This window comes from Oryctolagus cuniculus, chromosome 12 (genome assembly GCF_051225735.1).
Source record: "Oryctolagus cuniculus isolate XC-2025 breed Fujian yellow rabbit chromosome 12, ASM5122573v1, whole genome shotgun sequence".
Classification (NCBI taxonomy): domain Eukaryota; kingdom Metazoa; phylum Chordata; class Mammalia; order Lagomorpha; family Leporidae; genus Oryctolagus; species Oryctolagus cuniculus.
Window position 1 is genome coordinate 100,659,282 of NC_142878.1, and position 16,137 is coordinate 100,675,418.

General features: G+C 54.4%; 2 protein-coding genes across 4 annotated transcripts in view; both read left to right on the forward strand.

Moving 5' to 3' along the window:
* Positions 1 to 738: 738 nt before the first annotated feature.
* Positions 739 to 16,137, forward strand: part of LOC100344616 (zinc finger and SCAN domain-containing protein 2) — a 33,995-nt gene continuing 18,596 nt past the window's right edge. Inside the window, exons 1-3 of one of the 3 annotated variants that reach the window (XM_051828036.3) lie at positions 739 to 891; positions 2,753 to 3,245; positions 10,634 to 10,721. In XM_051828036.3, coding sequence (XP_051683996.1) covers positions 2,840 to 3,245; positions 10,634 to 10,704 — 477 coding nt within the window. In that variant the 5' untranslated portion in view covers positions 739 to 891; positions 2,753 to 2,839 and the 3' untranslated portion in view covers positions 10,705 to 10,721. Of the gene's footprint in view, positions 892 to 2,752; positions 3,246 to 3,586; positions 3,897 to 10,633; positions 10,722 to 16,137 lie in introns of those variants that run through there. The other 2 variants (XM_051828037.3, XM_089310753.1) reach the window with 2 other exon arrangements.
* Positions 14,958 to 16,137, forward strand: part of LOC149123196 (uncharacterized) — a 31,346-nt gene continuing 30,166 nt past the window's right edge. The window contains exon 1 of the mRNA XM_089309606.1: positions 14,958 to 14,961. Within this exon, the coding sequence (XP_089165732.1) occupies positions 14,958 to 14,961 (4 nt within the window). The remainder of the gene's footprint in view (positions 14,962 to 16,137) is intronic.

A 16,137-nucleotide genomic window follows, 5' to 3' on the forward strand; every position in this document is an offset into this window, starting at 1 on the left:
TCAAGTAAATCAAATAAGTATGACAACTCACAATTGTGTGTGCATCCAATCGCTGCATACAAGCACCCGGTTGCTCTGTCTCAGACCATAAAGGGCGCCTTGCTCGCTGCCTTCTTCGATTTCCTGGGCACTTGGGTTTTGTAAACCGTGTCTCAGCTGTTCCCACGCAGAGCTGGGGCCTCAAACGTGGGGACACAAGCTAGGAGCCAATCTCCAGCTCCCTGCACCTGCCACCCCAGGGCTGAGACGGACGAGGCGGCACTGCGGCGGCTAGCGCTGTTACGGGGACGTAGAACAGGTGTGCCGGGTGGGGTTTCTCAGGGAGGTAGAGAACAGGAGGAGAAGGGAGGGGCCCGCGAGCCTGGGGGTGTCCCCGGCTCCAACTCATTTCCTTTCAAGGGCCCTCGGAATAGTAGCCACGGGACCCTCAAGTCCGCCTGTCCAACTTTTACTTTTTATAGACAGATACACTGAGGGCTTAGAGACGTCAAGTGCCCTGTCTCGGCTCCGACCAAGCCCGAAGGCCTCACGCTCAGCCCCCGGATTCCCCTGTCTCTGCCCCTCGCGCGCTGTCCAGGCTACCCAGAGCGTCCACTCTGCCCCTCAGGACGGTGCGCGGGTTCGGCTCCAGGTGGACTACACTTCCCACAATGCCGCGGGCCCAGCCGCCCTCCCGCCGCCTGTTTGGCACTGTCTCCGCCAGTAGAAAGGCAGAGTTTCTAGGGGCCGTTCGCAGCAGCCAATGAGCGCGGCGGTGGGCGGGCCTCTCCCGTCCATTGTTCTCGGTGCCCCACGGGCTTGAGCTGAGGTGACTCCGGAGGGGCCGGACCGAGCCCGGAGGCGCTTTTGCGCGCGGAGCCGCGGCCGGAGCGGGACTCGGTCTCCGGAGAGGTGAGGCGCAGAGGCCGGCCTGGAGCTGCGCGGGCCCGGAGAGCCGCCCGCGGCAAGGGAGGGACGGGCCTGGAGCCAGCGCCGCTGGGGGAGGGGTCCCTGCCGCCCCCACGGAGGCGCGCGGCCGCGCGCGGCGAAGCGACCCGCACCGCGGCTTCTCCCGGCCGGGAACCCCTTGGCGGATGCCAGCGGGCGGCGCGGGGTTTGCCCTGGAGGGAACCTCCGACGACACCCGCGCAGCCGGCCGTGTTGCCGACGGAGAAACTGAGGCTGGGGGCGTGTCCTCCCCCGCTGGGACCCGCGCAGTGCTCTGCCCCCGCGTGCTCTGGGCACTGGGGTTGAACGCACTTTGAGGGCTTTGCTTCCTCACTAGGATTTTGTTTCTGCCTTGCTATTTTATCCATTGTTTTCATGTCAGGAGGATGAACTTAAATCATTGATGATTGATAACCTCTGTCAGTGTAATTTAAAAAGTATTTAAAAATACGCACAGCCGAGTGCGCTGATCTTAAATGTCACGTGGGGGGGGGGGCAAGTGTAGCCCTGGGAATCCAGACGGAGAGCCTTCCCAGCCCCCAGAAGTCTCCTCGGAGCCCCTTCCCGGTCAGTGTTCCCTCCCCCGCGGAAGGCAGCCACTGTTGTGTTTGCATGCTATTGAAATACATTTTACTGTGTGGGTGTGCTACAGCTTTATTTATTAAGATTTATTTATTTATTTGCAGAGAGAGAGAGGTCTTCCATCCACTGGTTCACTCCCCAAATGGCTGCAATGGCCAGAGCTGCATTGACCTGAAGCCAGGAGCCAGGAGCTTCTTCCTGGTCTCCCACGTGGGTGCAGGGGCCCAAGGACTTGGGCCATCTTCCACTGCTTTCCCAGGCCACAGCAGAGAGCTGGATCGGAAGTGGAGCAGCTAGGACTCGAACCGGTGCCCATATGGGTTGCCGGCCTTGCAGGCAGTGGCTTTACCCACTACAATGCCGGCCTTAAACATTTATTTATATTCATTTTATATTCATTTTGTTTGAAAGGGAGAGCTGAGAGAGATCAATCTCCTGTTTGCTGGTTTACTCCCTAAATTCCTAAAATGGCCATGGCTGGGCCAGGCCAAAGGGAGAAGCCTAGAAGTTCTAAAGATGTTGATTTACGTGGGTGTGGTAGAACACAGCCCCCCCCACCCCACCCAGGTGTCCAGGGAAGACTACTTGGAAATGTGGTGGCAATGATGCAGTGAGATAGTGGCTTCCTTCCAGTGAAGCCTGAGTGCCCTGACATGACATCCGATCCTTTGCTAATCCTTAAGATGTCCCCTGAGATAAGGAGGACGAATGTCATTATCTCTACTCATTAGGTGTCACTGAGGTTGAGTGGCTAAGTTGTGTCTTAGTCAAAGTCACTTGCCCTGCAGGAAGTCTGGAGTGACTTAGGGCAGACTGACCCTGCCTGGCCTCTTTGGAAGGCTTTGTATTTCCTCCCCTCCCTTCCCCTCGCCTCCTTTTCCTTCTTTTTTGATTGATTTATTTTTATTTGAAAGGCAGAGTGACCAAGAGAGGGAGAGACACAGAGAGAGAATCTTGCATCTGCTGGTTCACTCCCCAAATGGCTGCAACGGCCAGGGAGAGCAGACCAAAACCAGGAGCCTGGAACTCCATCCGGGTGTCCCACGTGGGTGGCAGGGGCCCAAGCACTTGGGCCGACCTTCGCTGCTTTCCCAGGTGCACTAGCAGGGAGCTGGACTGGAAGTGGAGCAGCCAGGGCACGGACTGTGTCTCAGGATGTCTTGGTGGGCGGAGCTGGGCTGCCGTGAGTCAGATCACTCGGGGACAGTCTGCTTACTGGTTCCTGTCCTGTCTTGTTTCTCAGCAGGTCTGCCTGCCTGTGGAGAGTTGGGGAGGGCCGTGTCTTCTCAGAGAGTGTGGCTGGAGAAGCCTCGAAGCCCCCAGCGCGTGGATGATGGCTGCGGAGGTGCCGAGCGTGACTGCTCCCCTGAGCCCCGTGGGCCAGGTGCCCCAAGAGGAGGACGAGCAGGAGGAGGCGGAGGTCACCACCATGATGCTGGAGGACGACGCCTGGGTGCAGGAAGCTGTGCTGCAGGAGGAGGGCCCTGAGCCTGAGCCCCTCGCGCAGGGCAAGGGCAGCCCCCAGGAGGAGGCAGCGGCCGGGGGGCCGCAGGGCGCGCTCGGCCGCCTCCGAGAGCTGTGTCGGCGCTGGCTGAGGCCAGAGGTGCACACCAAGGAGCAGATGTTGACTGTGCTGCCGCGGGAGATTCAGGCCTGGCTGCGAGAGCATCGGCCCGAGAACGGCGAGGAGGCCGTGGCCCTGGTGGAAGACTTGACCCAGACCCTGCGGGACCGAGGTGAGATGCAGAAGCTCGTTGGCAGAGGGCGGGGGAGGGGTGTGCTGTTTAGGGAGGAGGAGAAGGAGGTGGCCAGGACAGGGTGCACCCTGTCCAAAGGCAGTTGAGCACGTTCATCACCCTCTCATGCCCTATCCCGTGCAGTGGTGGCTCCAGAACTTCGGTCCAGGTAGGGCATAGGGCGCTGTTCTTGGAGCAAAGCGAGCACAGATTTTGCTTGAGTGTTTATTCGCTGTGACTGGGGAGTCGATGGAGGCTATGGGGAGGGAAGCTGAAGACCTACAGACCAGCCCTTGGCACTTCACTGGGCTCGGCAGTGAACACCAGGATGCTTCCAGCAGGGCCGGCACCGTGGCCCAGCGGGCTAGGCCACTGCTTGGGCCGCTTCGTCCCCTCCAGAGTGGTGGTTTGAGTCCCAGCTGCTCTGCTTGCAATCCAGCTCCTCAGTAACGCGCCTGGGAAGTACGGAGGACGGCCAAGTATTCGAGTCCCTGCCCCACAAGGGACTCCTGCGCGGAGTTCTGGCTCTGGCCTGGCCCCGCCCCAGCTGTTGTAGGAATTTGGTGTGTGAACCAGAGAATGAAAATCTCTCTCTTTCACTCTCGCTGTCACTCTGCCTCTCAAATAAATAAATGTTTAAAAAACAAAAAATTCCAGCAATTTAAAAAAATCTGATTTTTTTTTTCAAAGTGACTATGAAACCAATGACCAAACAAAATAGCTAATAACTAGGGACTTGCTGGGTTATAAGGCCATCCTGGGCTCTTAAAAAAATAATTCCAACTTGAGCTCTTTACCGCGGTTACCGCCTGGGTCTCCCGGGTTGCTGCTGAGTTCCTGGCTTGCCACTTAACTCCTGCCTCTCCACCGTGGTAGTCAGTTGTAAACTGGAGGTCACAGCAGGGAACGAGGAGGGGAGAGGAGGTGCATGGAGGATGCCGGGTGGAGTGGCCTTGGAAAGGCACAGGTGGGGGCTGGCACACTTCCCTAGAGGAGCTGTGTGGCTTTTCCTGGGTGACAGGGGTGGGGTGGGGTGGGGGGTCTGGCCGCTGGAGTGGCAAGTGTGCTTTGAGGAAGGATGGGTGGCAGCTGGGACCGAATGCTGTTGGTTCTTGAGCGAGGGCCCAGGGGGCATGGGAGGAAGCTGAGTCTGGCAACAGGATGTTGGTTTGATGCAGCGGGGGAGAGGCCGGAGAGTGGAGGGCAGCCAAGGAGCCGCCTGTCATGGCTGTGCAGGGATGGGGGCAGGCCGAGGCAGGGCCAGCAGGCACCGAGGAGGAACTGGACACGTGAGAAGGAGCTAACACTGTGAGTGGCTAGCGTTTCCCCAGCTCTTTCTGTGGGCCTGGCAGATCATAGGCAAGACTTTGGTCAGCGTCACTCCCTGGGGAAACAGGGGGTTATCTTTGCCAGTGAAGTTAGAGGAAGCTTGCAGGATCCGGAGCACCATTCAGACTGCGGCGTGCAAGGACACAGGCACCATGTGTGAGCATGTCACCACACGGACAGCACTGCACGGCCTTCCTGGTGTGTGTGCGAGGGAGGGGTGCAGGTGAGGACAAGGACAAAGCAGAGCGCTTTGGGCTGTGTGGTCTGGAAGGTTTAGGAGACAGGACAGGGACATATAAAGAGGAGAGGGCAGGTGACCGGGGCAGAGGCTGTGGCCACTGCCAGGAACCGGAAGTCCCAGGTGGGATGCTCATGTTACAGACAGGAAGTGGAGGTTCAGTGTGGAGCCAGGATTCCGACTCAGGCCTGTTGCCTTCCATGCGGGTTTGGTAGAGCCTAGGGTTTATTTGAAGCAAAGTGATTTTCTTTGGGCTTGAGAAATAATTTTATTCTTCCTATTAAAAAAAAAAAAAACTAGACACTTCACATCCTGTTTCATAACTTGGATGACTTGTCTCCTGATGGATGTGACAGGTTTGCCGTAAACTCCGGGATCTTCAGTCAGGAGCTGAGGGATCGCTGTCTCGCTGGGGCCATCACAGAGCAGCCGGGTCTCAGCAGGCATCGGGGCGACAGCAGCCCTGCCCCCTGCCCCGGCCCATGTGGGGGGCTCCGTGCCCTTTCTCTCCACGGAAGTGAGTGGCTTTGTCAGACCTCTGACTTCTGCCTTTTATTTCTTTTTACATTTAAAAAAATATTTGAAAAGCAGAGAGAGAGAGAGAGAGAGAGAGACTGGGGATGAGAAGCAGAAGGTTGGAAGCCCTGGCCCTTTGCGACCTGGCCCAGACCCCCCTGCAGCCTGGCCCCTCCTTAGTGCCCTTGTTCCGTTGAGGGCAGACCTTGCTGGTTCCTGAAGGTAACTGTGTTAGGAATGTTGTGCCTGAGTCTTGGGGTTGGAATGGCCTGGCCTCGTCTCTGGATAAAATCCTGGTGTCCTGTGAGTGCTCACCTCTGCCGGCCCTCGCCCTGAAGCCATCCTCAGCCCCAGTCACCGTCCTGTCCTGTCCCTGGTTGCACCATGTGGGAGCCCCTCTGTCACCTCTACTGCAGGTCCCCTCCCCCGGAAGGTCTGAGTTCTCCTTTCCTGCTGGCTTTTTGTCCTCGCCCATCCTGTTTCTATTTCTGTGATTCCGTTTCTTCTAGGAATTTGTAAGGCCCCAAAAGGCAAGAACTCTCTTTTTTCTCCTTCCTCTCCCTTCTGCCCCCCAAATCCACCCCTCACAGTGCCACACACAGAATGGGAAGCCAGTGAGTATGGTGGGGTGAGTGCAGGAATCCTTCCCACCTCTGGATGGGGAGGGGCTTGTCTGCTTGGTCCAGGAAGGAGGCACATCTACCTCGTTTGCAAAAACAAAGAGTCTGACATCAGGTTGGGCTTTGTATTTTAAAATGTTACTTGAGGCCGGTGCTGCGGCTCATTAGGCTAATCCTCTGCCTGCGGCGCCGGCACCCCAGGATCTAGTCCCAGTTGGGGTGCCAGATTCTGTCCCGGTTGCTCCTCTTCCAGGCCAGCTCTCTGCTGTGGCCCAGGAGTGCAGTGGAGGATGGCCCAAGTGCTTGGGCCCTGCACCTGCATGGGAGACCAGGAGAAGCACCTGGCTCCTGGCTTCTGATTGGCACAGTGCCTGCCATAGCAGCCATTTGGGGGGGTGAACCAATGGAAGGAAGACCTTTCTCTCTGTCTCTCTCTCACTGTCTAACTCTGCCTGTCCAAAAAAAAAAAAAAAAAAAAAAAAAGTTACTTGAGGGGCTGGCACTGTGGTGTAGCAGGGTAAGCTGCCGCCTGCAACACCAGCGTCCTGTGTAAGAGTCCCTTGCTGCTTTGCTTCCAGTACAGCTCCCTGCTCATGTGTCTGGGATAGCAATGGAAAATGGCCCAAGTGTTCGGGCCCCTGCCACCCATGTAGGAGACCCAGAGTTCCCAATTCCTGGATTCAGCCTGGACCAGCCCCAGCCATTGCAGTAATTTGGGGAATAAACTAGCAGATGGAAGATCTCTTTCTGTTTCTCCTCTCTCTCTCACTCTGCCTTTCAAATAAATAAAATAAATCTTAAAAAAAAATTGAGAAGCAGAGAGAACGCCAGTCTGTTGGTTCACACCCCAACTGCCCACAAGGCCAGGGCTAGGCTGGGACCAGAGCCACGGGCCGAGACTCAACCTGGGTCTCCCGGGTGGGTGGCCGGAACTGTCATTTGAGCTGACCGCTGCCTCCTGTGGGCTGCATTGGCAGGAAGCTGGAGGCAGGAGTTGGAGAAAGAATAGAATCCAAGCACTCCAATATGACAAGCAGGCATGTCCAAGTGAGCGCCAACCTCAGTGTGGCAAAACATAGCTGGGGGAGGCGCCATTGTGTCGTAGCTGCTGAAGCTGCTTGCTGCCTGCGACCCCTGCATCCCACAGGGGCTCCGGTTTGCATCCCAGCTGCTCTTCTTTTTCTTCTTTGTCCTCCTCTTTTTTTTTTTTTTTTTAAGATTTATTTATGTATTTGAAGGGCAGAGTTACAGAAAGGCAGAGGGAGAGACAGACAGACAGACAGAGACAGAGAGGTCTTCCATCCTCTGGTTCACTCCCCAAATGGCCACAACAGCGAGAGCTGAGCTGATCTGAAGCCTGGAGCTTTTTCGTGGTTTCCCATGTTGGAGACAGGGGCCCAAACACATGGGCCATCCTCCACTGCTTTCCCAGGCCATAGCATAGAGCTGGATCAGAAGTGGAGCAGCCGGGACTTGAATTGGCACCCATATGGGATGCCAGCACTGCAGGCAGTGGCTTTTACCCTCTACACCACAGTGCTGGCCCCGGCTGCTCCACTTCTGATCCAGCTCCCTGCTAATGGCCTGGGAAAAGCAGCAGAAGATGTCCCACGTATTTGGGCCCTGTCACCGACATGGAGACCTGATAGAAGCTCCTGGCTTCAGCCTGGCCCAGACTAGCTGTTGAGGCCATTTGGAGGAGTGAACCAATGGATGCAAGACCTCTCTGTGTCTCTCCTTCTCTAACTCCAACTTTCAAAATAAATAAATCTTAAAAACAATAGCAAAATCCTGGCCAGGGATATTTCTGAATCGGGCAAGCCTGCAACCTAGATCTGGGGAAATTCTCAGGCTCGTGGGTGAGTCAGGCCCGTTCAGTCCCACAGAGGGCACTTATTCTTGGCCTGCCGATTTCCATTCTGAGGAGCTATCGATGAATCCTGTATCAACATTCAGCATGCCCGGTGAGTACTCTCATTTATGCTGGTACTAAAAGCAGTTTGCAGAGTAACTCATCTCTGAGTATGGAGGTGTGTGTTCCCACTCCTCGGACCACAGAGGCCCAGGGAGCCCTCCCCGCTGGCCTGAGTGTGAACCAGCAGCGGGCGACCCTTCTCCGTCATCCGTCCCAGCCACGGGCAGAATGCCTGGACTGCCTGCATTTTCTTGAATAGGTCAAGTTTTTAATGTTCACTTAATTATTATCATCTGCTTGAAAGGCAGAGTGTCAGAGAGACAGAGAAATCTTCAAGTGCTGGTTTATGCCCCGAAATGGCCACAACAGCTGGAGCTGGGCCAGGCTGAGGCCAGGAGCCCGGAGCTCCATCCAGTCTCCCACGGTGGGGGGCAGGGGCCCAGGCACTTGGTCCATCCTCAGCTGCCTCCCTGGCTGCGCCAGCAGGAAGTCAGATGGGATCCAGAGGCGGAACTTGATCGCAGGCACTCCCATTCTCAGGCACTCCATTATGGGGTGCGGCTGTCCTGGGCAGTGGTTTAACCCGTAGTACCACAGTGCCCGTCCAGGACAGATGTCTGGTGGGCAGCACATTTGCCTGGATGTTAGCGTCTCCTGACAGACAGACAGACTGAAGCTGTCAGGGGCTGGACTCGCTAGCCTGAGGAGGTCACCACTGCTCCCGTGGAAGCCGCCCTTCCAGACTCGGCCTTTCGGTCTAGAGGGATTGACGGTCCCTTGCAGCACGCCTGGCACCTGTGTTTTCCATCTGCTCCAGGCCTGTTGAGTTATCCCAGCTGCTGCCAGACTACCTCTGACCTCTGAGCCGGGGACCGGAAGTCATTTATCAAGTTGTATGGCCCCTTTGGGCTCAGAAACTGTAGTCCCCAGGGGTGGGTGTGTGGCACAGTGTCCCATGTTGGAGTCCCTCTTCCTACTCCAGCTTCTCGATGGCATCCTGAGAGGCAGCAGTGATGGCTCAAGTAGTGGGCCCTGCCACCCACGTGGGAGACCTGGATGGAGTTCCTGGCTCCTGGCTTCAGCCTGGCCCAGCTCTGACTGTTGCTGGCATTTGGGGAGTGAACCAGTGGATGGAAGATCTCTTTCTCTCTCTTTCAAATGAATAAAAAGATGTAAATTTTAAAAACAACCACCTTCAACTTATATTAAAAAAAGAAAATGTAGCCCTTATAGAACTGGGACATGTGCCTGAACAGCTCTGAAGTTGCTTTATGTGGGTTCACCCAGGTTTCTGGGAGGTAAGCTGAAGAATACCCTTAGGGACAGGGAGACCATGAACTCGTGCCCCGGTGGAATCCCCTACATGGCCCCAGGCCCGAGTGACGGCTTCTCTCCTAACAGACACTTTGCTCTCACTTTTTGCCCATTATCCACAAAGAAACTGCTGACCCCGAGGGAGCTCAGGAAATTCCAGGGTCAAGAGTGGTGATCTGCTGCTGCAGAAATCTGCCCACCATCAGGACCAAGGGTGGGGGAGGGGCCTAGACCAGCTGTGTCAGCGCCATCTGCAGGCCTGTCGAGAATGCACACTCCTGGGCCCCACCCCAGAACTGCTGAATCAGAAACTGGAGTTTAACAAGCTCCCCGGGTGATCTTGATTCAGCCTGGAGTTTGAGAACCATTGCATCCGACTCGGCCACACGCTGGAATCTGCTGGAGACCCAGAGCCCTCACCTGGGGGTTCTTGTTTCCTGACTTTATTGGTCACTGTGGATCAGGTAACGGATTCTTGAGAGCTCCCCAGGTGGTTCTTCTGTGCAGCAGGCCAGGCTGAAGCCGGGAGCCTGGAACTCAATCCAGGTCTCCTGTGTGGGTGGCAGAGACCCACTTGAGTGTATCACCTGCCGGGCACGTACTACCTAGAAGTACTTGAGCTAACACCTTCTGCCTCCCAGTGTGCACATTAGCGAGGAGAGGAATCCAAAACCGGGGGGCCAGGACTTGAAGCAGGTAATCAAGGGGTGTCTTTAACCTCTGCACCCGACACCTGCCCCGCCATGAACATCCTGAAACAGCACCGTCATGCCACAGGGCAGGGAGAGGGGATGTTAGAACTGTAAGTGTGTGGCAGTCTCTCATTGATGCTGACCAGAGTTCATTGTCGTTTTTGTCAGTGGTCGCTCTTTTTCCAAGCCGCGGAGTTCAGGTGGACAAGACCCCCAGTCCCTCGGGCTAGCCGGGCAGCACTCCAAAGGGGAGAGCCCATGTTCAAATGGGGGAGAGCCAAGTTCGGGCAAAATTGGTACTGGATCCACTTTCGTAGCTGAGGCCCGTGGCTCCAAGCAGTGCTGCCACACAGTGTGGGCACAGGCAGGCAGGCAGGCAGGGCTTTGGAGGAACTTTGAGTCGGACACACTAACACAGCAGAGTTGGTGATCACTGTATTGTTATAAATTCAAATTCATCCCCAAATTGACAGCAGTTTCCTCACACATTCTGGTAAGCTTTCTAGCGTAGGAGAGGAGGAGGAGGAGGCCCACGGTCAGGTAAGGGCCCGGGGAGCAGCCACGGAACCTGCTGTGCCTGAGTCCCAGAGCCTGTGTCACAGGAGCCATTGGCTTCTACCCAGCTACGATTGTGGCTTTTGCCTGCTTGCCAGTAAGGGGAGAGGGTGGTTTTTGGACAGGGGTCCCTTCGTTTTGAAGGCTGAGTCTCTACAACTCAGACCCCTGCTCCACGGCTTACACAAACGGGAATTCTGGAATTCCAGATCTACGCAGGGTCTCCAGTGATGAGGGAGGCAACGTTGTCACGACCTTGGGATGGGGAAGGACTTCATAAGCCCATGAGACTAACAGGTAAGAGCTATAGATATTAGGCAATTTAGAAATCAAGAAATCCAGGGAGTCCCTGGCGCCTGGCTTCAGCCTGGCCCAGCCTGAGATGCCGTGGGCATCTAGGGAGTGAATCAGTGCACGGAGGATTTCTCTGCCACTCTGCCTGTCAAAGAAATCAGTCTTTTTTTTATTATTATTATTTTTAAAAAATTACGTTTGCTAAGTATTCATTCCCAATCCTTCTGTGCTAGTTTTCTTGGTTGACTGAAGTTGAAAGTCATTTCCTGGTTGTTTCTCCAGAAGAGCTCATGGGAACAGCAGTCTGCGCGTGTTCAAAGCTGTTCGCCTACAGACGTCACACTTGAAAGGCAGTTCTGCAGAACACAAAACCTGCGACCCACATTGTCTCGCCTCTCTGGTGTCGCTGTTGCTCCCCTGACTGCCGGCCTTGGATGTGACTGGAGAGAATTCTAGAGAATTCAAAGGGCTTTGCTCCTGTGCCTGTGGCCCGCCTGCCTGGCTATTGAAAACCGCCCTTGGCTGGGTTGGTTTTCCTTGGCGGGCAGTATTCCTTTGGAGGGAGCGGCTTTGCAGTTTCTGCTCCTTTGGTTTTTTCTTCTTTGGGAGCTCTGGTTACATAGTCGTTCTCCTTTTACCTCACTCTGTTCATGCCACCCTCTAATCCCTGAAACTCGTGTCCAGCGCGTGTAATTGCCATTCTCCCTTTCCTCCTCTGCGCCTTCCCGGGGGTGGGGGGTGGGGTGCCGGGATCCCTTGTGGGCCTTCCCAGGTTGGCCGCATTTCCCCGGGGTGGGTTTCTTCCCCCCAGCTTGAGTTTCCTCTCCTCCTGTTCCTCACGTTCCGCCCCAGGTCTTGCTTCAGACAGGTGCTTTATTCTCGAACCTGTTTCTGTGGGTGGAGGACGGTGCCTTTTCTCAGTAATAGTGAAGTCCCCTGACTGTTGGGTGCGAGTCTCGGGCTCTCCTCTTCTCTGCTGTGCAGGGCTCACCTGTGCCATTCTGCCTGTCGCCTCAGCTTCCAGGAACCACAGGAGCCAGTACTGCTCACCCGCTTCCCAACACACTGTCATGCTGGAGGGTGACGCCCGCCTCCCCCGCCCCATCACTTTCCATGTTGGCCTCTCCCCTTCCGTTCTCAGCCTTTCCACCCAGTCCTGCTGTTCTGTGAAGACCTGACGTGTATTTTGGTGTCTGCAACAGCATCTTGCTTTTAATTTCACTGAAAATGAAGTTTTGGCTTTTTGTTTTATTTTTATTTACTAGGAAGGCAGAGCGATGCAGAGCTATAGGTATCTTTCATCCTCTGGTTCGCTCCCCAAATGCCCGTAACAGCCTGTGTCTGGTTCAGACCCAGGGTAGGAGCCTGGAATCCACCCAGGTCTCCCACGTGGGTGGAAGGGGCCCAGGTATTTGAGCCATCATTGCTGCTCTTGTATGTGCATTAACGGGAAGGTGGATTGAAGCAGGAGCAGAATTCAGTCCAAGGCACCCTAATATGCAAGTGTCCCAGGTGGCGACTTAAGTGGCTGCATCAGCACACCCTCCCTGAAGTGTGGACTTGTACTGCTTTCACTGTTGCTTCTGAGTTCATACCAGAACTTAACCAGATTTTTTTTTTAAGATTTATTTTATTTATTTGAAAGACTTACAGAAAGAAGTAGAGACGGGGGGGGGGGGGGGGATCTTCTGTCTGCTGGTTCACTCCGCCAAATAGCCACAACAGGCAGGCAGAGTTGAGCCAGTCCAAAGCCAGGAGTGAGGAGATTCTTCTGGGTCTCCGATGTGGGTGCAGAGGCCCAAGGCCATCCTCCGCTGCTTTCCCAGGTGCATTAGCAGGGAGAAGGATTGGAAGTGGAACAGTCGGGACTTGAACCAGCTCTCACATGGGATGCCGGTGCTTCAGGCCGGGGCTTTAACCCACTGTACCACAGTGCCAGCCCTAGAACTTAACCAGTTCTAAATGTAAAACAGTAAAAGTCCTTACTAGCTGATGTCACCTGTTCAGAAGAGAACAGTTACTAAAGTCACTCCCAAAATGCTTTTGGTCATGTTAGCTTGCTAAAAATAAATAGAATCTTCAGCCCAGAAGTCCCACAGAAGAGATACACAGAGCTCCGTGTTCAGAACTTGCAAGAAGGCCTGTCTTGGGAGCTGAGGAAACAGAATTCCAGGCTCTGGCCGGGATGGGGTTGGGGGAGGTGGGGGAGGGCATTGTGCCCTCCTGCCTGTTGGCTGTGGCGTCTGCAGGCTATCAGCGTGTGTGTGTGTGTGTGTGTGTGTGTATGTTCATTTAATAAGGTCTGTTTACAAGTCTGAGTGTGAGCTCGTGCTGAGCCCGGGTCCTGCCTGACAAGACGCATGTCAGATTTTACCATGCTGACATATGGAAATTGACGTTAATTTTCAGAAACTAGTAATTGCTGAAGTGAACACCTAACCCTGAACAGTGAGTTCACTCTAACAGTGGAGTGTTCACTAGGACTGTGTGTGATTATTTTACTAATTGCCCTCCTGCTTTCTCAGAAGCTCTGATTTTTGGGGTCTGAGGAATAATCAGGCTGTGACATAAAGTTGTTAATTCATTTCTACACACTCTACAAAAGGGGGAGAGACACAAAAATAGAGCACAAGGGAATTGCAGTAAACAGGGAAGAGTGGGAGGAAGAACCTGAAATCATAACATACGAAATGCATGCTATAAACACGTTCAGTATTCTTGGTGTAAGCTTTTGGCTCTGAGCTTCCCGGCAGGCGTGGTGAAAGGAGCAACAACCATGAGCATGAGGTGGACACAAACTGGTCACCCAGAAGAATGGCGCTTTTTGGTATAGAGCTCAAGAGGGAGACTTCTCCAGGCTCGTCAAGAGCACGTCCTGGGTATAAACAGTACTGTCAGCGGCTTCCTGGCACCATCAGTGTTGCGACAGCCATCAGTTTCTAGTGACACTTCCTGGAGCATATGTCTCTGTTAGCCAGGGCTGTTAAACCAACACACAGTCCAGGAAACACAGTTACCCGGGGCAGAGGCGTATCCAGGTGCCAGCCCTCTGCCTGTCTGGCTGCACCTAGGGCAGATTTCAGAGCCTCTCATCTATTTCTTCTGGAAATCCTACTGGGGTCTTTGTATATCCTTTTCTTTCTTTTTAAATGTTTGTTTATTTTCATCCATTTGGAAGGCAGGACAACAGAGAGAAAGAGAGATCTCCATCCACTGGTTCACTCCCTAAATGCCTGCAATCACCAAGGAAGGGCCAGGCTGAAGCCAGGATGCAGGAACCTCATTCGGTTCGTCCATGTGGGTGGCAGGGGCCCAAGCACGTGAGCCATCACCCACTTCCTCCCAGGATTGTTTTACCAGGAAGCTGGATTAGAAGCAGAGGAGCTGGGACTCGAACCAGCCATTCTAAGAGGACGTAGGCGTCACAAGCAGCAGTTTAACCAGCTCCATCACAACACCTGCCCCTGGCTTTAATTTATTTTCATTTTATTTGAAAGGCAGAGAGAAAGAAAACCAGAGGTGGGGGGGGGGGGACCTTCCATCTGCTGGTTCACTCCCCAAATGCCTGCAACAGCCAGGGCTGGGCCAGGCTGAAGTCAGAAGCCAGGAGCTCTATCCAGGTCTCCCATGTGGGCAGCAGAGACCCACGTCCTTGAGCCATCACCTGCTCCCTCACAAGGGTGTGCATCAGCAGGAAACTGGATTGGAAGTGGAAGATCCAGGACTCGAGCCGGGCACTGCATTATGGGAAACAGGCGTCGCACATGGCAACTTAACCACGACACCGAATGCCCACCTTCCCCTCCTCCCAATAAGTTTTTTTCACCCACATGTTTGCTAAGTGTTGAGCAGGAGGGGGTTTGATGAGTTCATAGAAGCTGGATATTTTGTATTACCAATTTAAAAAGTCCATGGTGGGGGGGTGATACAGCTGGTTAAGCTGCACTTGTAATGCCCATATCCCATATCAGAGTGCTGGGTCAAGTCCTGGCTGCTCCACTTCCTATCCAGTTCCAGGTGAATGTGCCTGGGAAAGCAGCAAAAGATGGCCCAGGCGCTTGGGTCCCTATACTCACCTGGGAGACCTGGATGGAGTTTCTGACTTCTGGCTTCAGCTGGCCCAGCCCTGACTGTCGTGGACATTTGGGAGTAAACCAGGGACGGAAGATTCCATCTCTGTCCTCCTGTCATTATAACTGCGTAAGTTTTTAAAAAACAAAACGCTCGTCCGTAGGCTCAATGTGTAAGCGAGTTTGAGGGCTCCTTGAACTGCCCACTTGTTTGATTTGTGTAGACAAATGGTCCGAGGGTCCTTGCTGTCATCTTGTCCTGTGTTACATGCCAAGTAGTAAGACACTGGGCACATTGTAATGCAAGAGGTCATTGTATAAGTTCCTTTGGCAAGGAGACTGAGTTTTAGGGAAACTTCTCTGGTACCAGTTTAAAAAAAAAAAAAAAAGAAACCAGTTAAGTTATTCATCAGATTTATTTATTGCTTTATTTTTTAAAAATATTTATTTATTATTTGAAAGGCAGAGTTACAGAAGCAAAGAGATAGAGGGAGAGAGGTCTTCCATCCACTGGTTCACTCCCTAAATGGCTGCAATGGCCAGAGCTGGGCCGATCCAAAGCCAGGAGCCAGGAGCCTCTTCCAGGCCTCCTATGTGGGGGCCCAAGGACTTGGGCCATCTTCTGCTGCTTTCCTAGGCCACAGCAGAGAGCTAGATCAGAAGTGGAGCAGCCAGGACTTGAACCTGTGCCCATATGGGATGCTGGTGCTGCAGGTCAGGGCTTTAACCTGCTGCACCACAGCGCCAGCCCTGTGCTTTATTTTTTTAATTATTTGTTTGAAAAACAGAGATACAGGCAGACACAGATCTCCCATGCGCTGGTTCACTCCCGAATGCCGCCGCAGCCAGGGCTGGGCCAGGCCGGAGTCAGGAGCTCAGAACATAATCCACAGGGACTCCGCTGCTCCAGCCATCACCTGCTGCCTCCCAGGGCCTCACTGCAGGATGCTGGTGTTGAGTGGAGCTGAGACCGGAAGCCAGGCACTCCACTGTGGCGCGTGGGCGTCCCAGGCCCACCGCGCCACACACCTGCCCCAACACCAGACTGGGCACCTACAGAGAACGGGCACCAGGGCGGTGTAGAGGTCATTGTGTACCCGTTGCTGCCCTCTAATTAGGATTTTCAAATTCCCACCTGACCTTGTGTCCCAGGGGAGAGACAGGTAAGCCCCGTGGGACCTTTAAGACTCTCAGCTCCAGGCCGTGGCCACAGTGTGCGCGGCCTGACACGCACGTGCGCCATTGGAAGGAAACAACCCTTCAGGGTGTCGGTTCCCTCCCAGCCTCTCCGTTTCCACTAGAAGTTTAGTTGGCAGACGTGTCCCTTTGGTTTCCTTGTCCGCTCAGGA